This window comes from Alligator sinensis, unplaced genomic scaffold (genome assembly GCF_000455745.1).
Source record: "Alligator sinensis unplaced genomic scaffold, ASM45574v1 scaffold427_1, whole genome shotgun sequence".
NCBI lineage: Eukaryota > Metazoa > Chordata > Crocodylia > Alligatoridae > Alligator > Alligator sinensis.
The window spans coordinates 11,130-33,035 of record NW_005843089.1 but is presented as its reverse complement, the minus strand read 5'-3'; the positions used below and the strand labels follow the sequence as shown (position 1 = coordinate 33,035).

Sequence of the window (21,906 nt, the reverse complement as noted above, 5' to 3'; positions counted from 1 at the left end):
AGTCTATGCAGTAGTGACCCCAGCATTGAATCCTATCATCTACAGCCTGAGAAACAAGGAAGTCAAAGTGGCCCTTAGAAAGGTATTGCAAGGTAGAAACTAAAACATTATCTAAAGAAGACCATTAAGGAATCGCCAAAACATCTAATCCCTCCCTTGCTATCCCCTTTGTTCTTCAAAAACTGTGGGCCTTAGTGATTTTCTAGCCCAGTTTCTGGAGAAGTTGACCAGGCAAGGCGTTCTTCAGTAGAACGCCTGTCAAGTGTGTTTTCCTGTGGGGGCGGGATTTGCAACAGCAGATCAACTCATTGGGTGACCAGAGATGGACCATAAAGTCCATCCAAAAGAAATGCAGGCACTAAGATGGTGGGCAAAGACATGTTTCCACCAGGGACATATTGTCAAGAGGTATGCTGTATCTTTCGCCCAGATTACTTCATCAGGAACATGCTGCTCCACTTGCATCTGGTGTTCTCCACAGTCACCCTGACCAAAGCCAGAAGTGTCTCTGGGGTTGAAACATCAGAGATATAACTCCAGAAACATAGTACATAAAACAGGTTTCTGACACAAGCATCCTACATAGCATGGCTGTATGAGCAAAGAGCTCAGAGCCTGGCAAATGTCATAGATAGCAGAGACTTGTTGAGTACTCACTGGGAGATGTGGCTCAGGAATCACTCAGAGGCTCAGGACTCTCTGTCCCTGAACATGAGCCCACGAACCCCAAACCCATCCAGGCCATGTCCTGGAGATACCCTTCCACTATTCCTCTCACATGTCCCCAGGAAGAGTATCCTGCATCCCATAGTCCCAAAGGGAGTGGACATCCACATAGGATTATGGTTGGGGTGCAGTTTTCTGGAGGGTCAAACTGAAGTGCCTGGAAAGTAAACAGTTTTTTTTTTCCCTCGTTATACTTCAAACCACCCAACTCAACTTGGATGAGCATGACCATAGGCATCTTGTCAGATCCCATACCACTCACTGCTCCATCCCTGGCCTCTGTGACAGAATCAGATGGGACCTTAAGCATCACGACACCTCAACTTGTTCCTTCAGAACCAGAGAGGGTGAGTCCCTAATGCAAGGTCTTTGAGGGTGGCCTCCAAGCATGGCAGCCAGCATAGCTATGTCCTCCATGCCTTGCAGACACTCCAATCCGTGGCCCTTTTAGGGCTGGTATGGTAGTCCCTCCTTCAAGGAGGCTACCCTAAGCTTCTTCAACATCACCGGCTTAGAGGCACACAGACAGATCAGATAATAGGACACTATGCTCCTTATTTACCACAGTGGGGAGATGGTGCAGGAGGTGGCAGTGCTGCAGTGGGAGGTTTTGGATGTTGGCAACAAACTCTTGAGATGCTCAAGATCATGTGAGATAAGGACAAAACCAGCACCAGACCAGCCCAGGCCACTACGGAGATGTCAGCTGAGGCTGGTATTCACTCTCCAGCATGGGAATCTCTATCTGCTGCTAGTAAGAGCAAGTGTCCTGCCCCTGTCATCCCTGGAGCAATCAGCAAAGTCACAAGCTGCAGAACTTGGGCCTCTTCTGCCATCATCTTCCTGTCAAGGGGAAACCACTAGGAAATAGGGTCCTGTCTCCAGGTGTGGGCAGGAGAGTGCAGTGGAGACATCTGAGGCCAGATTCTGTTCCACTGATTAGGCACACAAGTGAATTTATGCAACGAAATACAATTCCCTTCCCCCCTGCTTTAGGCCCTAAAAAAAAATTAATGCAAAAAGTGGGTGGTCCTCCCTACTGCTTTTTGTGACTCATCATAAGGATGGGTGTTACATAAATGAGGCATTAATGGACTTTCAAGATTTGAATATGGTAGAATAGGATCACTTCTCAGTATCCAAATCTGCACCATCACATCACTGTTTTCTAGGCAAGGGATCCTCAGCAAGCTGTGCTGACCTGGTTGCAGTCAAGGCAGGCCTCCCACTTCTCTAGGGAAGGATGCACTTGTCACTGGATGAGAAGAAGAGGCTCGCTGTCAGTTCCAACTCCACCGTGTCCCTGCTTGCATGAGATCATGGCCAGACTGTTCACAAAGAATTTCCCAGGCCAGGAGCATTTATATCAGGGGTCCAATGCTGGTCCCCCTGCTGAGAAATGCCCAAGGAGGAAAAGAGTCTCCACACCAACTCCTCTATCTTTGGAGACAGACATACCATGATCAATCACACCTGTTGCCTGTGGGAAGCCTCACCTCGGTCCAACCCCAGTAAGAATGACACGTCCTGGAACCTCTTCCCTCCACCCCCTCCCCCTGTCCCTTCCCCCACCTTTCATGGAGAGGCAATCACCCAGCTCCTATGCACCGACCATGCTGCATCATGACTGGGACCAGCTCCAACTGAGGCATCAAAGTGTGTTCCCATTCAAGGTATCTGATGTGCCAAGGGTGTGTCTGATTGACACCCACTGGCCACTCAAAAGCTTACTGGAAGATCTCCCAGATCAACCTGGCTCAGATTGTCTCCTGCCATTCCTCGACACAGTGTCTGTGTGCCCTCCTTCAGCTTGTTTGGCCTTGTGTTCCTGTAGGTCCCGTCCTTATGACTGCTCACCTCTGCCTCCTCCTTTCCTCCATGTGCAGCCCCTGAGGCAGAGGACGTCCACATCATATGGCTTTGATGTGCAGAATGCAACATGCCATGGAAGGCATGAAAAGCAAGAGGGACTCACTTAGCAATCACAGCAGAAGCACCTCAGGGGGGACAACTGGGTCCGCAGGGAAGCAAGGGGGATCCAAGGGGCTGTGGTGGTGCAGCTGCACCCCCGCCCCCACCTTTGACTCCTGCTCCACCCAAAGTTTAAAACCAACTGCCCACCATTGACACTAGCAGTGGCACATCTAGCCAGCAGCACTGAGGGAGTGAATTGACTTCATGGCTCATTCATAGATGTTAGGGGCTGGAAGGGACCCTATAAGATCACAAGGTCCAGCCCCTCTGCACTTAGCCAGGAAAGGTGGACATCATCATGATATTCCTGATTCCCGATTCAAATCTTCCATCTGAATAAGAGATGTAGATTTAATTCTAATAACTGCAAGACTAATGAAACAACATCTTGTGATTAGTTTTTGCCTAGTTTGTTGTCGTTTTATACCTAATATGTAATATGACTGTGGCAGGGCACTGTGGGTGCCAGCCACTTTAAGGGGCTGGAGCGGGCAGCCACCAGGTGCCTGACGAGGGCAGCCATTTTGGAGGCAAGGGCTGCCTATATAAACAGGGCAGTTTGGCTGCTGGAGGTCAGGCAACAACATCACTTGGCTGGAGGGCTGCTGAGATCATCTGGAGGTAAGGGAGGAGCTGTAGGGGATGGTGTGGAGGCTCCTGGTTCTGGGCATGACCTAAAACTGCACCCTGCCGGGAGTGGGTGGCCTGGTGGGGCGCTCAGTGGTGCGGGAGCCCCCAGGAAATGCCAGGCCAGTTACCACCCCGGTGAAAGGCGGGTCGGGGCGCCTTAACCCCTAGCCCCCACCACCGGGTGGGTAACCCCGTTTGTTTGAGGGGCCCAGAGGGCGGACCCCAGGAGAGAGTGAGGGGCTAGAGACTCGACCCAAACAAGAGAGTACCCTTGATGTGCCCATGCTGGGGCCAGGACCAGGAGGGTCAAAAGGGCCAGGGGCCCACCGCGAGGGACACCCAAGAGCCGGGGACCTGGGGTCCCGACTGGCCTGGAGGTGGGCCAGGGCTGGTAGCCCCCGGGGGTACCACACCCGAGAGGGGAAAATGGTTTCGGGGGGCTAGTAGCCCGAATGAAGGCAGAGAGGCCGTCTGATTGGAGGGATCACGGAGGGGTCCTGTTAGGATGATTCTGGGGCCTAGCGTGGGGACCGGTGAGGATGTAAACATCAAGATGCCATCTGCGAGGCTTGGGCTGTGGTACTGGGGAGGAAAGGAGCTGCAGAGAGCGCCCCCTGGCATCGGGGCACCAAAATGGGCAGCCTCCCGCTTAATTGACATCAATCAGTGAATCAATTAACATCAAGGCATGGCGGGCGAGAAGGCGGGCGGTTGGCCCAAGACCTGGGGGGCGGGCCACGGAGGTCGGCTCCGAGGAGGCCCCCTGTTACAATGACACATGAATGCACTTTCCAATAAGTGTTTTTTTTTTTGTTTTTTTTTTTTAGTTTTGCTTCAATTTTAACACGAAGAGCATAGCCCTAGCTCCCTAGCATATCAGTAAAGTTTCTAGTTCCTTTTTAACTAGAGAAAAATATGAGTGGGTCATATGTGATAGATAATGCACCACACCATCTGCATGCCCTTTGTCAAAATCCTACGTCTGTCCATGCAAGGAGGCATCTTCACTGGAGCTTAGGAGCGACAGACTTCTCAACCTCTGCCTTCGTAGTTCCAACATGACCCAAACAGCTTCAGGTGTTAGCTTTCCACCAGAAGTTTGCATGGAATAATAATATAAAATGACCTGTTAGGCCTCAACTCAGTTGTAACGGGGATTAATAAGACATTTCGAACAAAATACAAGCCCCTCTCTTGCTCCCCACTCCCCCCTCCCCCCCCCACCCCGAGATTGCAACAGATCATTCACACGCTTTTGTTCTTCTCTCAAACTTTTTATTTATCTGCCCTTCAGTTAAGACACTGGAATCTCCGCTGGGGAAAGATTTGTTGTTCACTAATTCTTGAGTGACATCAGAAACAGTGGAATAGCAGGCAGCATACCTTATGCCGTAGAACTGACCATTAAGAAATGCATTAAATATTGATAGATGGGGCCACGTTCCTCTCTCATCCACTCTGCCACTGAGAAAACTCTGCCGTTACTAGGATTTTTAGCATGAGAATGTAAACTTCTGACCTGAACATTTGTTACTGAAATATCATCAAGAAAAAGCACATGGAAAATAGTAGCAGATATTTATTGAGCATTTGGAAAGAAGATTTGCAAAGGATTATACATTCAGAGCAGGAAATGAGGCAGGTAATAAAATTATTTTTTAGTATTTTATTTTCTCTGCTTATATTGTGGAATTTTGTATTCCCCATACATAAACAGAGCCATTTATCCTATACATATCTAAACGTGTGTAACTATATATTTTATCTATAGTTTTATCTAGTTATTACTTTTTAAAATAGCAACTTTCTGTGGCATTGCGTATACACCATATTTAAAGTTAATGAATACATTTTCAATATTTATACAAACAATGGGAAGATGTTTTTTGGGTATTAACATTTCAAATATGGGCATATGCATGTTCTCTTCACTTGTTAAAGTTGTCTAATTAAATGCCTGTAATTTTAAAGAATGCTGTAGTCAGGCTGAAGGAATAATAATAATAGGAATAGGAATAATAGCAGTGGTGGGGGTGGTGATGGCATTGCCTGCAATTTTGAAAACAGGCAGCATCCTTAGAATCACAAATACCACAGAGTTGAGTTTAACATCCTGAAACAAATGGGAGAATTACATGCAATAAAGGCGTAAAATTTTTGCAGGACAGAGGCTGAAGGGAGCAAGACTTTTCTTCAATGTTTTATGGCACCTAACTCTGATAGTGATTTTAAAAATCCTCTTATTCTTGTTCCTTGTCACTATTGATAAATCCAGAATCTTTACTGTACCTTCACCTATTAATTCGTCTGTTATACATGAACTAAAATGTACATGGATCACATGTGGTCACACTCCATTAAGCAGGACAATTTACATATGCAAGATGATTCCTGTAACTTTTGGTTAAATTTAGGTGCCTGAAGGTACAGCTAGATACATAGAGACAGATCTCTAAAGATCTTTAGTTGTCTACTCCCATTGGTTTTTGAAGGGAACTAGGTTTTTAAATAACCTTATAAATTGGGAGTGCTGTGAGAATTTCAAAAGACCTGAAGCAGGGCAGGCACTGAATCCTATTTATTTCGATGGCAGTCAGCATCCCATGCTAGATGTTAAATATGTCTTTTGTGATTTTTATTTCCCTAAATTTTGATACAATGCCAGCAACAAAAATCACTTTGATTGTTGTGGAATCTTTAGGCAAAAAAATAACTTTGGGCTGGAAATAATTTCATAAAGTAAATGTGAAGACTTGTTTATCAATGAAAAGTAGTTGATACTAAATTTTAACCAAGAGAAAAAAAAATTGGACAATAGTTAGCTAAAATTCCTAATATCTCATGTTAAACTGGGACAGATGATTATCAGGGATAAGTCTGTATAGCCTAACAATTAATGGATTTATGTTTATTTACGCAAAGAGAGGATTTAGCAATTTAGGTTTAATAAGGAGCATGATTGCTTCAGACGAAGAATTTAACTGAAAAGCACAATTTTGGGACAAGCAAAATTCTTCATGGATTTGGATTAAAGCGGGCAATTTATCCCCACTCCCCGCCACCCTGCAAAATAAATGTAAAGGAAAACATGAGAGAACTTGGACACCTTCAAGTTTTTTTTAAGTAAAAAAATAGTTTTAAAAATAGCAGAGGGGCCAAAATGTAAATTAAACTTTTAAATTAAAAAAGTTCAATTTAATTTTATAAGAGAACAAAACGCAGAAAATGAAGTATGATAAAATATTACTTTCAATTTAAAACTTTTCTTTTCTTTTCTTGTGGGGACAGAGCATCATCTTGGTACATGCACAGAAACAACTTCTTTTTCTGGGTTTTTTTCCCAAAACTTTTTTCCCCATATATTTTGGTCATCAATCCTGTGATCCGGTTACTCACATAGCTGTAGTTCTAATTCCTTCAGTATCTCTGAAGATTACTCCCCTGTTTTCTACCCATGCAGCAAGTTTCTGATCCAAGCCTAGTAAAAATTCGGAAGCTCTGTACTAAAGCCAAGGAGTTAAGCCTGTATGAGGGCCTTTTTACACATTACACTCTGTTGATTGGTATTAGTGCTAGCTTGAGTTTGGAGCAGTCACACATTAATGCTAAAAACCTTCTCTGTGCCCCACCTACACAGTGGTGACTTGCCACTAGGGCTAAATACAGGGCAGGGCAGCTCTGTACTTGGGGGCAGTGAGGTTTAAATGGGGGAAGAGGGGGTTAACCCCCCCTCCCTGGCCCCAGACTCGAGCCTGGTTTTGCCCTGGGGGGCAGTACCTGCCTCTCTCCCCTACCCCTCCAACCCTTCTCTACTGGAGCAGACACAGCCCAGCCCAGCCCAGGGCTGGAAAGCATGCTGTGATGCTGGGGAACTGTAATTTAACTTGAACCACGAAGGGGTCTGGGACAGAAATTTCATAAAGTGGTTTGACCCAAATCAGTTAAGTCCGATACTACATTTAACCAGATTTATTTTAAACCAGTTTCAGTCATTTTGAAACGAGTTTATATGCCTACAGATTTAAACCAGTTTCTGAGCACTTAAACTGGTTTAGGTGTAACTTCTGTCCCTAGCCTAGAAGCCTGGCAAGGAGAGGCTGGACTAGAGCTGTAGCTGTGGGTTGCCACTAGAGGGTTGGTAAGTCAGGACAGGCTTTTATCCCTGCCCTAGGTGGGTTTGTAAGGAGAGATGGATTGGGAGGATAGAAACGTGAAGCTTAGAGGTGGAGAGTTAATGGGATAGGGGTGGGTAATGAAATGGGAGGTGAAAAGGAAATGGGGATGGGGAAAAGGTACTGAAATGAAGTCCCCCAGCCACTGAAGGATATAATAAAAAAGTAAAAATGCCAGGGTGCAAGGTTGGGCTAGCCAGGTAAAACACATGCTTGACTGAAGTGTTATCTTTATCCACAGGAAATGTATAGTATGGATGGCAGCAATGCATTCTTCCCCACACCTTTCTGCTGGCCAGTGGGCTTCAATCCTGATAGAGAGGGAAGACCTGCCGTATTTTTTATAGCGCGAAAAAACTGAGCTACTAGACCCTGCGTGGTAAGCCACCTTTGTCTCCCAAGCACTCTAGGAGGAGCTTTCAGCAAATATCCATGGCATTATTCTCTTCCTCTTCTTTTATTGATTTATTTATTTTTACCGGCTTTAATCTAGATGGAGAAAACAGTAGAAGGAAATCAAACGGCCCTCACAGAGTTCATCTTGCTTGGACTCGGGGAGCTTCCTGGGATGTACATCTTTCTGTTTGTGATCTTTTTAGCTATTTACACAGTGACTCTGGTTGGCAACATGCTCATATTGGTCACTGTCTCATGTGACCGGAACCTGCACACCCCCATGTACTTCTTTTTAGGGAATTTCTCATTCCTGGAAATATGGTATACAACATCCACCAGCCCCAAGATGCTGAGAACTTTCCTCACAGCACACGAAGCGATCCCTTTCTGGGGCTGCATTGCCCAGTTCTATTTCTTTGGATCTATGGCTGTCACTGAATGTTTCCTCCTGGCAATGATGTCTTATGATCGATTCTTAGCCATCAGCAATCCACTCCGCTACACAACCATTATGAACTTTAAAGTTTGCATGCAGTTAGCAGCAGGGTGTTGGATAAGTGGTTTCTTGGCTCCAATACCAACTATAGTTCTTACCTTCAGGTTACCATTTTGCACTGCCAATAAAATAGACCATTTCTTCTGTGACTTAGCACCAGTCATGAAAGTCTCCTGTGGTGACACCCATGTGGTCAAGGAAATCACTTTTATGCTGGCTTCTGTTGTGACTATGGTCCCATTTTTACTGACCATAGCATCCTATGTTAAAATTCTCTCCACCATCCTCAAAATCCCTTCCACCCAGGGCAAGAAAAAGGCCTTCTCCACCTGCTCCTCCCATCTCATTGTGGTGACATTATTCTATGGGACCCTAATCTTTGTTTATGCAGCTCCCACAGCCAGTCAGTCAGCAACCCTAAATAAAATGTTTTCCCTCTTATACACTGTGGCCACCCCTATGGTAAACCCAATTATATATAGTCTGCGGAACAAGGAGGTCAAGGATTCCCTGAGGAAACTTATAACTAAATGGTCTAATCATTCCCTTCCATCACTGGCCATGCGCAAAGACAAGATTCATCATGGAAATCCATAACATAATACCAGCAATGTTGTCATCACCTTAAAAATACCAAAAGACCTGGATCTTGAGTCTTTATTCACTCATTCTTTGTCCGTGAGCACATGCTTGGGAATAAATTGATGTAGCCCTACAACCTCTTCAAGAGGAGGTTAGATAAGCATCTAGCTGGGGTCATCTAGACCCAGCGCTCTTTCCTGCCTATGCAGGGGGTCGGACTCGATGATCTATTGAGGTCCCTTCTGACCCTAGCATCTATGAATCTATGAATAACGCCCACTCTGTTCCACCACCAGTGTGGACACATGATCATATTAATTCATACTGCAATGATGAGCAATGAGGAAGAAAGAGACAGATCGATGGATGGATTGATAGATAAGCAGAGATAGACAGATAGAAGGTATTCTGAATGAATGGAGAACTGATTAGATAGAGACTGGTGCCCATGCCAATGGGAGGAACTCAGCTACGCGCTTTATGGTGATGGTGGATTTCTTGTGGGCTCTCCATCTAGCTTGCTGCTTCAGCCTTTTGGCTAGGCAGAGGTGAGATTAGGAAGCATCTGAACTCAAAGGGTACCAAGCTTAGGGCTTGCATGTAGGATGCCCGCCATGGATCTGGCAGTATCTGAAGCCCCGGGGTGAAGAGTCTGGGCGGTAGGATACTTGCTGGTGTTAATGCCACATAAACTTGAATGATTGATCATAGGATTCAGAACTAATTTGTTTGATTTGGGCCAAGACACAGCATTTCAAAAAAGTTCCATTGGTATATTGGCCCAATGTTGGCCATGTATTTTATTGTTATGCTCAATGTTGGCTACATTTAATCAGCTTCAGAGTTGGTTTCCATTGCTGAGCACATGCTGCTTTTGGCAGCGATTAAATGGTAGACACTAGACAGTGTATTTAGTGAGTTTTCCTTGTATGCAATCATAAGATGAGGGGGGCTTTCCCCCATGCCAATGTGTAGGGACCTCATTTTGGAATGAAGTAAATAATGGTACCCTTTCTTGAAAAATGACTTTATTCTTCATGGGTAGTGAAAGAATTTGACTTACTTACCTGAATACAATTGTTCCTGACTTCCATTAAGAAAAAGAAGAGAAGAACATGCTCCTTGGGCCCCCACTACACATTACAGGTATTGCAAAATTAACTGGTTAATTGTACAATTACCTAGAGACAAGCTACATGTGCAAAGTAGCTATCATACAGTAAAAAGCTCCAACCAGCCATAAAGTTAGACTTAAAAAATGTGTGCTAACTTTATCCCCCCACTCTGGGGGTATAGGGAAACCCCAGGGCCAGAAGACCACTTCAGGGGCTATCCCACCTACCCCAGGGGTTTCCCGCACCCAATCAGTTGATGGGGCTCCCAGCTGCAGGAAAGCAAAATACCCAGCATACCCCCCCAGCCCTGGGACTCGGGAGTGTGGAAAACTCTGGACCCTGGGGATTCCAGCTATCACAATCCCTAGGGTTCTGGGGTGCAGGAAACCCATGTGGAGAAGGGATAGCTCCTGCAGTAATCCTCTACCCCAGGGGTTTCCCCACACCCCGAGGATCAGGGTATCACCCCTGCAGCAGTCCTATGACCCCAGGGATGTATGGGTTGCCCCTGCAGCTGGGGATTCCAATCCCAAGCTTCCAGTGCAGTGGCACTGTAGTGAGCATGTTTGTTATTACCCTGAAATAGAATAGTTTTCTGATAGCATACTGTTAGGTTAACAATAATTTGGATTATTAAGAAGTATTAGCTTTGCAGCTGAATACAAGGCATGACCTGTGGCCTAGCAAATGCCGCTGACCACAAGGCAGAATGATAGCTAAGCCTTTGCTTGTGTCAAGTAATCATTTTAACTGTGTTAAGCATTTTCTGAGTAAAATGCAGCAAGTGGATCTGTGTCTGTGTGCTGTAAAATCAGCTACAGCAAGAAGCAAGATAAGACAAAGAAGCCATTGTTCTAAGTACAGTGATCGTGTCCTTAAAAAGTATCTACTACTGTGCAAGGTTTTGCTAACGTATCATAATGTTACTGTTACTTAACTTTTAGCTTTTAAAAAGTGCTAGTTCAGCTTAATAGAAATATGCTGTTACAAAGATTTGTAAAGCACCGCCCAAGTATTGCTTTTGTTAACCCTGTCAGTCTTGCCTTATTGTAATAAGTATAAAAGATCACCTCACCCTTGAGGGGGGGCCATTTTGCCTCTTTACTGGCTTAATGGTCATTGCTCGAGCAAATATACTGCAGTAAACCTTTACCCGTGGTTGTCTGGTTCCTATGCAGCTAGACAATGAACCCCAGGGAGTTTTCTCCCACCACAGCAATAAGGCATGATGGGATCTAATGTTTGACCCCACAATCGCACCTCCTGCCATGCATGTGTGGCATGACGGGTGGCACAATTGTGTAAATCATACATTAGATCCCATCGCACCTTTAGCTTCACGGGTAGAGGGGGCCTTGGCCACCCAGGCAATTCGATTCTGTTTGATACTGAAATGAGAATCAGTCCCACTGCCTGGTTTGAGTCAATAAATTAGGTCATAATTCCCTGTAGGAACACAGGCAGTTGTTTTATGTACAAGAATTTTTCTTTGTGTCTTTTTGTTTTTGTAACTGGGAAACAGGTCACTCTTACAAGTTTTCAGACTATATAAGAAAGGAAGTAGTGTAGGCTGGAACCTTAGAGACTAACTGGTTTAGAGAGACATGAGCTAGCGTAGGTGACGGTCTACTTTGTCAGATGCTGTCAATGGACTTGGAGAAAAAAGAGTTTACAAGCAGATAAGATAACTTAATTTCAGTTACTGGTAGCTCATTTCCTATGAAGGTACAAGAAATAGAGATGTATAATATAAGACATTCTCACAGTCTCTTGGGGAAAAATAGATTTTAAAGTACCTTCTGTCTTCTGTTTTTCTCTTATTCTTCCCTCCCTTTTAAGTTAAATTTGTTCATTAATCAATCTAGGATTGAGATACAGTTTGGATTTTTTTTTTTTAATTGACAGAATTTATTATACAACATCCCATAAATGTACAGACAAAAATATTTTTGAATGCATCACTAACTTAGCATTATTTTTAACAGTGCCATTATTACCTTTCTCATATTGTTTAGTGAAGACAATTTTCATGAGAAATTTCCTTCTTCCACAACATTTTTTTTCCTCCCCCTCTCTCGAATGCGCTCATGCTAAAGGAATTGTATTAGGTTGTTGCAAGAAATGATAAAGAAGTGATGAGATCCATTATAAAAGGAAGGCTGTAATCTTTTTGCAATATCATTTTACTTCCAAAGGATGGGCAAGAAGTAAGTATCTATTTATTTCTTTGCTTGCTTGCTAAACTGATTCTTTGTTTAATTCTGGCTTTCACAAATAAAGTTTTGCATCCTAAGCATTTTACTTTGAATGAAGTATTATCGCTTCTTTTGTTACCCACACTTGAGAGGGAAGGGAGGAGAGAGAGAGAGAAGAGAATACAAATTGCTTTTACAAAATCATAAGTTTAACAGTGGAGCACATATTCCAACAATTTTGCATGGCATTTGTGGTCCATCTAGTATATCCATATTTATTTATTTATCAGCACACTGGGAAATACTGCAGTACAGAAATGTTCCTTCTACAACCAGCTACTGCAATCAATATTACTATTGGGGATTTTCTCACTAGTCTCTCCCTTAAGCATCACTGCTTTTGTTTGATCATTTTGGTACTGCAGTTGGGAATGTTCTATATCATAAGACTCAGTATTTACATTGTAGAACAGGGACCTGGGCTGCATGAAAACTACATAAAGTGGGGGGCAAAGAGTGCAAGATTTTCATACGTGCCATGGAGCTGACTCCATAGCTGCATCTACAGAAGATGCTTACTGTGCAGTAGGTCGTTACTACTGTGCAGTAACATTACTGGGCACCAGGGCTGGACACAGTCATGGGTGAACCAGGCAGCTGCCCTGGGCCTGGATAAAAAGGGGGCCTGAAAATGGGGATCTGGTCAATTCACTCCATAGCCAGTTTTCACCCTTTGTACCATGTTCTGGTACATTTTTTATCATTTTTATCCTGCCTCTACTTTTAACTATGCCTCAGATTTGGCCTCATGTTCTATACCCAGCTGTTCTCAGTAAACACAACTGTTGTAAATCAAAATGTTTTTCTACAAGTTTTCTGATGAAGGGACATATAACAATAGTTCTGACTTTCCGGAGCTAAAAGTTCCCTTTGATTTGAGGATGAGCATCATCCAGGAGAGTTGAAGGTGATCTTAATTATAGCTGGGTCAAGACTTCGGGTCTCCTGCAGAAGCAAAAAATAACTAAAAGCTCAAGAAATAGTCCTATAACAAGTTGAAGGCACTGTTCCATTGACAATGTATAGATTATAGAGAAATATTAAATGTGGAGGATTTTTCTTCCTTAAATTCTTGCTAAGCACTATGTTATGATAAAGGTTTAGGGAATGCTGGATACATTGAAGAAAGGAATTGACTATTTTATTCCACTGACAATGTGACATTATAAAAATTAATTATAAAATACCTGTGAGAATTTCTTAAATAATATGCAATTGTAAATAAATAGTTGAAACACCAGTAAAAAAAAAGAACACACAAAATAAATATATTTCTAGTCTTAGTGATTTGTATTTCCTTACCTACATATATATTTCTGTCTCCAGATATTTTCTCTCTCTACCTACATTGCACACACATGACTTTGTTTATGAAACAATGGTTCTGGTTATGATATCTAATATGCCCATGCACCAGATACATATTATGCAATGCTATTTTCCATTATTTTGCTTCTTTTAGGAAGTGCTAGAAACCAGACATGGGAGAGGACAATCAAACCATGGTGACTGAATTTGTTTTCACTGGCTTCTCCAGTCACCCCACGGCACGGATGATGCTAATTGCATTCTTCCTTATGGTATATTTAATAACCCTAATTGGAAATAGCCTCATCATCCTCTTAACCCTGTGTGATCTGCATCTTCACACCCCAATGTACTTCTTCCTCAGTAATTTGTCCTTCCTGGACATCTGCTATTCATCAAGCACCGTCCCACAAGCACTAATAAATTTTTCAGTTGACAGACCCACTATTTCCTACGCTAGATGTTTTTCCCAGATGTTAAGCACGCTCTTCTTAGGATCTACTGAGTGCCTTTTGCTGGCAGTCATGGCTTATGACCGCTACATTGCCATCACCAACCCACTGCATTATACACTCATCATGAGCAAGACACGATGCATCCACCTGGCAGTGGGGTCCTGGTCCATCACCTTCCTCCTAACTATAGTCCCGTTTTTCTGCATGCCATCACAGCTCTGTGGGAAGAATGAGATTGACCATTTCATGTGTGAAATCCTTGCTCTAATGAAGCTAGTTTGTTCAGATACCTCCAAGAATCAAATCTTTATGTTTGCCAGTGGAACATTCAACCTCCTTGCCCCTTTCTCCTTCATCCTTTTCTCTTACATGCGTATCATCATGACCATCTTGCGCATCCACTCGACGGAAGGCAAATCCAAAGCTTTCTCCACCTGTGGGTCCCATCTCACTGTGGTGACCATCTTCTATGGTACAGCCATATTCATGTACCTTAAACCACAGTCCAAGTCATCCCAACAGGAGGACAAAATCATTTCTGTGTTCTATGCAGTTGTGACTCCTATGTTAAATCCTCTAATCTACACACTGAGAAACAAAGAGGTGAAAGGAGCCCTGAGGAAAGTGACTGGCATGAAGGGAGACTCAGAGTGAATTTTATATTTTGGGGCTCCTTCATATCCGGGGATGGTGTGTTGACCCTGAGGCATATGACATCCCCAGTAACAGGAACAACCACTGTTTTTACAAATTAAAGGTACTGTTTTTCCTATTTCAACATTTTGTATCTGTTCATGTGAAAATGGAACTTTGATTAGTAGATGTTTTAATAAGGGGTGAGGTTATCCTCCATAGACTTGCTGCACTCTGAGACAGGAGCCATGCAAGAACTACAGAATCATAGAACCAGAATGGATCTGTACGATCATTAAGTTTGGTCCCCTGCCGTGAGCAGGAAGTATTGGGCTCAGAGGAGCTTGGCAAGGTGCCTGTCCACCCTTGTCTTGGACACATCCGAAGAGGGTGACTGCACCTCTGGGAGGGTGTCCCAGATTCTGGTGAACCTTACAGAGAATTTTGTCCTTATATCCAACCTGAATTTACCCTCTATTAGTTTATGCCCACTGGTCCTCGTCTTCCCTTGAAGTGACCTGAATAGATTCTCTTCTAGTTCTTGATGCTCCCCCCCCCACCCAAGGTATTTGTAGGAAGCTATCAAGTCACCTCTCAGCCTTCTCTTCCTCAAGCTGAACAGTCCCAGTTCCCGGAGTCTCTCCTCATAGGGTTTACCCTTCATGCCCTTAATCAAACAGATGGTCCTTCTTTGTACACTCTTGAGCTTATCCATATCCTTCTGGAAGTGTGGTGTCCAGAACTGGGCACAATACACCAGCTGACGCCTCACCAATGCTGAATAGAGGGAAGAGTACCTCCCTGAATCTATTGGCCACACAGTGGCTGATGCCTGCCAAAGTTTTATTTGCCCTTTTGGCAGCCTCGTCACACTGTTGGGTCATATTCATCTTCCAGTCAATTGTGACCCCCAGGTCTTGTTCAAATGTTGTGCCAGCCAGTAGGCTACCACCCATTGTATAATTGTGGTGAGGGTTCTTCCTACCCAGGTGAAGGACCTTGCACTTTTCCCATTTAAACTTCATCTAATTTTGTTCCGCCCATGAGTCCAGTCTGTCAAGATCCTCCTGGATCTTTGACCTATCTTCTAATGTGTCTGCATTTCCTCACAGTGTGGTATCATCTGCAAATGTAATCATTGCACTTTCTACCCCTTCATCCAAATAGCACAATTCTGAGCACCGATCCCTGGGGAAGCCCACTGGAGATGGCCCTCCAGGATGAGGCCTATCGATCACCACTCTCTGGGAGCAGCCTTTGAGCCAGTTGTCCACCCACCTCACTGTAAACTGGTCCATCCCACTACTCTCCAGTTTGTTAGAGAGAATCCCATGGGAGACAGAGTCAAAGGCTTTAGTGTAGTCTAAGTAGATGGCATCAAACTTGTGTCCTTTGTCCAGATGGTTAGTGACCTGGTTGTAGAAGGACACAAGGTTCATCAGTCATGATCTGCCCTTGACAAAGCCATGCTGATTGCTGTGTAGCACCCCATCCATTACCAGCTTTTAGTTGATGGCCTCCTTAACCAACCTTTCAAAGATTTTACCCAGGACCGAGGGCAGACTGACTGGTCTGTAGTTTGTGGGGTCACCCCTCTTTCCTTCCCTAAACATGGGAACCCCATTGGCCCTCTTTCAGTCATCTGGGACCAGTCCTGAGTTCCACAACTCTTCAAATAGCTTGGCCAATGACGCTGCTATATGTTCAGCCAGTTATTTCAGGACTCTTGGGTGCAGGTCATCTGGTCCAGTGGACTGGAAGATGCGCAAGCATTGTAAAAGATCCTTCACAGGTTCTGGGCTGATTTCATGTAAGTTGTTACCTTCCCCTTGTTCCCTGGGCCTCTGGTCAGATGAGCAGTACTTTTACTGACGCAGAGTATGTATTCAGGAGTTCTGCCTTTTCACGTGCGTTGGCTGTGGGTTGCCCCTGGGTATTCAGCAGAGGTCCCACAATGGAGCCCAATTTTTTTTTGCTCCCTATGTATCTGTAGAAGAACTTTTTGTTGTCCTTTATACCGGTTCCTAGTTCAACTTGCCTTAGCTTTCCATGTCTCATAACTGCAGGCCCTGGCCATATGAGTGTATTTCTTCCTGGCTGCTGAGCTGGTTAAAGGTGTCAACACCTTTAACCTTAGTGATGAGCTAAGTCACACAAAAAAAGCATCAGCAAAGAAGATGACCATTACTGTTCTGATTTGGAGAAAGGGTAGATGCTGTTTCAAGAAAGGGTAAATGTTTTTCTTGGATCTAGCTAGAGACTGGGACTTCCATCCCATGGGAAATTTCAGCAATCTCCAAATCAGAACTGTAATTGTACCGTTCTGACTACCATTAATATGTACAACTTTTTAAGAAATGCAGACCATCTATGTGGAAGAAAGACCAAAGATTTTACCAAAAGAAAGCTATTTTTAACTGAAAACAAATTGTTTTGCAACATTGGATTTTTAATTAAAACCCACTTTTAAAAACGCCTTCTCAAAAGCACACTTTAAATTTTCTCTCTTAATTCTGATTTAGTAACCTGACACATGCCAGTTTACAAAAGCTTGAAGGGGCAACTTTAGAGTAATAATGGTGTTAGAGGAGCTGAGGTCAGACTCTAACACTGTGTCTTTCAAGGAGAGCTGGTGCAAGACATTTTGACCAGAGTAACTGTCCATCAGCAAATGCAATCAAAATGTTTGGATGAGTTTGGAGGCAAAAGGCAGCAAGCCCTTATGAGAATGTCAGCCTACCCCCGTCTGACCATGTTGGAATGTAATATTTCAGTACTTCTTCTATAAATACATTTCTCTTTAAAAATGTTTCCTCTTATGTTTATTTTTTTTAAGTTTAGCGTGGGACTAAAAACTGATTTTCTGAAAACAAGGCATTTTTCCTTATCTAAAATCTTCTGTTTCATTGTTGCTAAATTATTTTGTTCTTTAAAAAAAAAAAAGAAAAAAAGAAAATGTTTCTAAACAACACTTTACCAGCACAAATATTTCTGGTGACTCTTTGTATATTTTTAGGCTTTTCATGTTTATAGTTGTTTAAAATCGAAAAAAGAGAATGAAACATTTCCTTATAACAAGAGGAAAGCTTTTGATATGTCAAACAATTTTAAAATTAAGTCCATAGGGGACCAAGAAGAAAATTCCAATTTTTAACCACCAAAAGTCCAAATAATAAAAATTACCGTTCTGATTTTGAGACTGCTGAAATTTCCCATGAGATGGAAGTCTGAGTCTATAGTTAGATCCAAGGAAAAACATTTATGCTTTCTTGAAAAAACACATTCAAAGTGTTTAACCCCGATTGACACGAAGGGCCGCATCCTCACAAGCAGAGGCATGCAGTTGCCACAGGGAAAAAAGCAGTGGCACAAATTCATGATGCTGCTTTTTGCCCTGGCACACATCCCTCCACATGCGGTTAGCCATGGGAAAAAATGGTCTGGGTGGCGTAGGAGAGGCTGGGAAGCCTTACTTGGGGCCCTGGGGGCCTCCTGAGGGAGCAGCGGCAGCAACCTGGCAGCAGGGGCTGGCCAAGCTCCCGGTTTGGCAGTGCACACTCCTGCCATGTGCGCCGTGCCACCTTTTTTGACACCATTTTTTTTTTTGGACACAGGGACTTCCTAGTGTCAAAAAAACTACCATACTGCAAATTTGCAGTGTGGGGAATGAGTGCACATGCGTTACATGCAGTTTGCTGCATTGCAAACCTCACGTGCACAATCATCCAGACACGCCCATGGGGAGTAAGAGGAAAAAAAGAGTCCAAAGGAGGGCCACGTGCATGATTAAAAGTCTGGAGAGCAGGTCATATAAGAAGAGGCTGAAAGACATGGGAGTGTTCAGCCTGGGGAAAAGAAGACTTAGAAGGGACTTGCTGGCAGCCTGTAAGTATATAAGGGACAGACATCAGGGCCTGGGGGAGCATCTGTTCACCAAGGCACCCCAGGGGAAGACAATAAACAATGGACAGAAACTGCTTGAAGATTGCTTCAGATTGGACATAAGGAGATCTTCTTTATGATTCAAGTGCCAAGGATCTGGAACAGACTTCCCCCAGAAGTGGTACAGTCACCTCCCTTGGAGATTTTTTTTAAATTACTGGATGCGCACCTTGCTGGGGTCACCTAACCCTAGCAATATTTCCTGCCTGAGTGCAGGGGGGCTACACCGAATGATCTCATGAGGTCCCTTCCAGCCCTGAACATGTATGAATCTATAAATCTACAAAACTCAGAGGGTTGACCTCTAACTGTTACTTGTGATTTCCACTAGGGTAAAGGAGAAAACAACCTGCCCCTCCAGGGGAAGTTTCAGGTTTGTGATGGACACTATGATGAGCAAGAGGAAAATCACCTTCACTATCTACTTTGAGTCAGTGGATTAGGTCATAATTCCCCATAGGAACACAATGCGGTTATTTTAGGTACAGACTTTTTCTTTCATTCTTTATTTTCTAACCAGGAAACAAATGACTCTTCCACATCTCTGGAATATATGCAATGACTTTTCATCTGAGCTGTAGGCACCTCCTTTCAAATAAAGATAACAAGAATGAGGGAGAGACTAATAATTTACAATCCTCTCACAGAGACTTGGGCGGGGAAAAAAGGCTTAAGGTATTTTTCTCATTTTCTCTTTTATTCTTTCCTCCCTTTTAGCTAATGTCTTGTTTAACCAAGCAAGAATTGATATACTTTTTAAAAATTTCAGAGCGACATATTTCTAAATCTACAGCTAAAGAAGAGTTTTTAATTGATCATTGAATTAGAATGCTTGTTTTAACAATGCCATTGTCGCGGCGCACCTCGCTGCCCCGCTCCTAGAGAGGGGAAAACTGCCGGAGGAAAAGCTCTGGCAGTGCATAAGGAGCCCTAGCAGTGATTAGGGAGTACAGCTGTGGGTTGCTGGGGCAACTAATGAGAGTCAGCTGCCTGTAGGAGGCAGGGCCTGGCCCTTATAAAGCCCAGGGCTGAAGCCAGGCTAGCAGTTTCCTGGTAGCAGCTGGAGAGGTAGGAGTGTCCTTGGCCAGGATATAGGGAGAACCCTGATTGCAAGTATAGCTTGCCAGAGCTTCAGAGGCTGGAGCAATGATGTTGAAGTACAGCCAGGAGGATTATGCTGTTATGGCCCAGTGCCTTATGTTTTGGTTATGGCCAGGAGGCTTGTGTTTGCTTTAGTGTTTGTATTAAACAGGTGGTTTGGGTGAGGCTATCAGGGGTTGGAGGAGGCCTCATAGGGGCCCACAGGGTGTGGGGCCCTAGCGCCCAGGAAGGTGCAGTATTCTCGGGGGCAACCCCAGCGGCAAGGGCACCCTGGCGCCAGTAAGGGCACAACTTGCGGGGGCGTAGACCCCAGCCCCAGAGAGGGGTGTTTTGAGAGCCCAGTGCGGGCATGACGAACCCCAGAAAGGGGGTGGCATTATTAGGAGTCCCAGAGAAGGGGGACTATTGAGAAACCCAAGACAGGCGTAGCGAGCCCGGTTGAAGGCTAGCACAGTGGTAGACCTCAGACAGGGGTAGGGTGTTGCGGTGGACCCCGACGAAAGGGGTTAGCAGTATGGCACCCCAGGAGAAGGGCAGGGTGTTGTGGTGGTCCCCGGCAAAAGGGGATAGCAGTGCGGTGAGCCTGCGTAAGAGGGTAGCAGTGCGGTGGGCCTAGAGGACTGGAGACTCGCAAGTCCCGGAGCGGGCTAGGTTATTGCAGGAAAGGCCCCTGGAAAGGGGGTGACATTGCAGGGAAGGCCCCGAGTGGGCTCAGAGAGCCCAGGAGTGGGCAGTACAACAGAGAAGACCCGGGAGAGCGGGCGAGTTGATTTTTGACAGACCAATGTCCAGTACATCTGCGAGGCTTGGGGCGTGGTATTAGGGGTTGGTAGGAGCCACGCGTAGCCCATAAGGCAAGGGTGCCTGGGGAAGCACCCATTATACAGGGAGACCCCAGACAGTCCGGGGAACCACGGGGACGGAGGTCCCGATTAGCTGTGCCCAAGGAGGTGTAAGGCAGCCTCCCGAACCTACTGAACATCAGAGACGTGGTGGGCAAGAATAGAGGGTGCCCTTGGGCTGAATTGGCACGGATAGAGGGCCTTAAGGAGATCACGGCCCTCCTGTAGGACCCTGCCGTGACAGCCATCATTACATCAACTCTGTTTCTCCATGATTTTTGTCAAGACATCCATGATGGGAAAGCTCCTCAGTCATAGCTGTTGGATTTTTTTTTTTTTTTTTTTTTTTTTATCAACCCCTTACCTAAATAATTGTATTAGGTTATTGCAATACTGATAAAGACCTAGTGGGATTCTTTTCTTGGATTCTGAGATTCAGAAACCCAGTGAACTGGCAGAAATGTAATTTCCTTGCAACTTTGCTTTAGTACCTGGAGAAGGGCAAGAAGTGAGCATTTATTTATTTGCTTAATTACTTGCTTGACTCACTGATGGTTTAGCTTGGGATTTCACAAACATTAACATTTTACATCTCTGTGTTTATAGCAATCTATTTGCTCATCTCCAATGATGTGCCTGTGCTGGGGTCCAGGGCTGACTCAGAAAGAGAGAGAGAAGAGAATAATGATTGAGAGAGGGGGGTTCATAATCAAAGGTTTACTTCAGTGAAGGATAAATAGAAAATGCTTATGTTAGGGGTGGTCAGTCTTGTCTATCAATATGGGCTCATTTATCAGCACACAGTTGGAAATATCCTATATCACAAAGCTCATTCTTTGTTTGTAAAACAGTGACTTGGTTTGGCTGAATGGGAATTAAAGGGATTCTTTGACATCTGGATGAGTACAGTCTGAGATTGTTGAAGGTGACATTCATTGCAGTTGGACTGATCCCTCTGATCTCTCATTGTAGTAAAAAATAAGTCAGAATTTACCTGTCAGTTTTCCATTCACAATGTATATAGATCATTAGGAATGATTTTTAATTTAGTGGATATTTTTTTTTCTCTAAATTTTGGAAGAGATAAGTAGCAACTAATATGCCATACTAAAAGTTTAAGGAAAGCTGGGTAAAGATAAATTAAATATTGTGCTGATATTTATTCAATTGAAAATACAAATGTCAACACAGGGGATTTTAAATTCTAGGGACTTTTTTTCTGAAATAATATGCTATTGTGAATAAGATTTGATATGGAACTTAAATCCATCACTGGTTA

General features: G+C 44.0%; 3 protein-coding genes, 1 long non-coding RNA gene and 1 pseudogene across 4 annotated transcripts in view; all 5 read left to right on the top strand.

The window, feature by feature from the left end:
* Window positions 1-103, top strand: part of LOC102385813 (olfactory receptor 11L1-like) — a 931-nt gene extending 828 nt beyond the window's left edge. The window contains 1 exon segment of the mRNA XM_025193678.1: window positions 1-103. This exon segment is cut by the window's left edge and continues 42 nt beyond it. Within this exon segment, the coding sequence (XP_025049463.1) occupies window positions 1-103 (103 nt within the window).
* Window positions 104-3,284: 3,181 nt separating this feature from the next.
* On the top strand, window positions 3,285-7,810 carry LOC106723074. The gene is made up of 3 exons (XR_001359055.2): window positions 3,285-3,321; window positions 4,625-4,972; window positions 7,744-7,810. It is a non-coding gene; the product is annotated as an uncharacterized LOC106723074 (long non-coding RNA).
* Window position 7,811: 1 nt separating this feature from the next.
* On the top strand, window positions 7,812-8,991 carry LOC112548309 (olfactory receptor 2AP1-like). Its single transcript, XM_025193677.1, has 2 exons — window positions 7,812-7,881; window positions 7,996-8,991. Exon 2 carries the CDS (start codon window positions 7,996-7,998, stop codon window positions 8,989-8,991), a length of 996 nt encoding a protein of 331 aa, XP_025049462.1. The 5' UTR covers window positions 7,812-7,881.
* A 4,836-nt stretch (window positions 8,992-13,827) lies between these two features.
* On the top strand, window positions 13,828-14,763 carry LOC102385567 (olfactory receptor 13H1-like). Its single transcript, XM_006037234.1, has one exon. It carries the CDS (start codon window positions 13,828-13,830, stop codon window positions 14,761-14,763), a length of 936 nt encoding a protein of 311 aa, XP_006037296.1.
* Window positions 14,764-21,880: 7,117 nt separating this feature from the next.
* Window positions 21,881-21,906, top strand: part of LOC102385324 — a 1,144-nt pseudogene continuing 1,118 nt past the window's right edge.

Bases quoted from the DNA above. Each gene is read 5' to 3' on its own strand.
- LOC112548309 (XM_025193677.1), top strand. From the start codon at position 7,996: ATGGAGAAAACAGTAGAAGGAAATCAAACGGCCCTCACAGAGTTCATC.
- LOC102385567 (XM_006037234.1), top strand. From the start codon at position 13,828: ATGGGAGAGGACAATCAAACCATGGTGACTGAATTTGTTTTCACTGGC.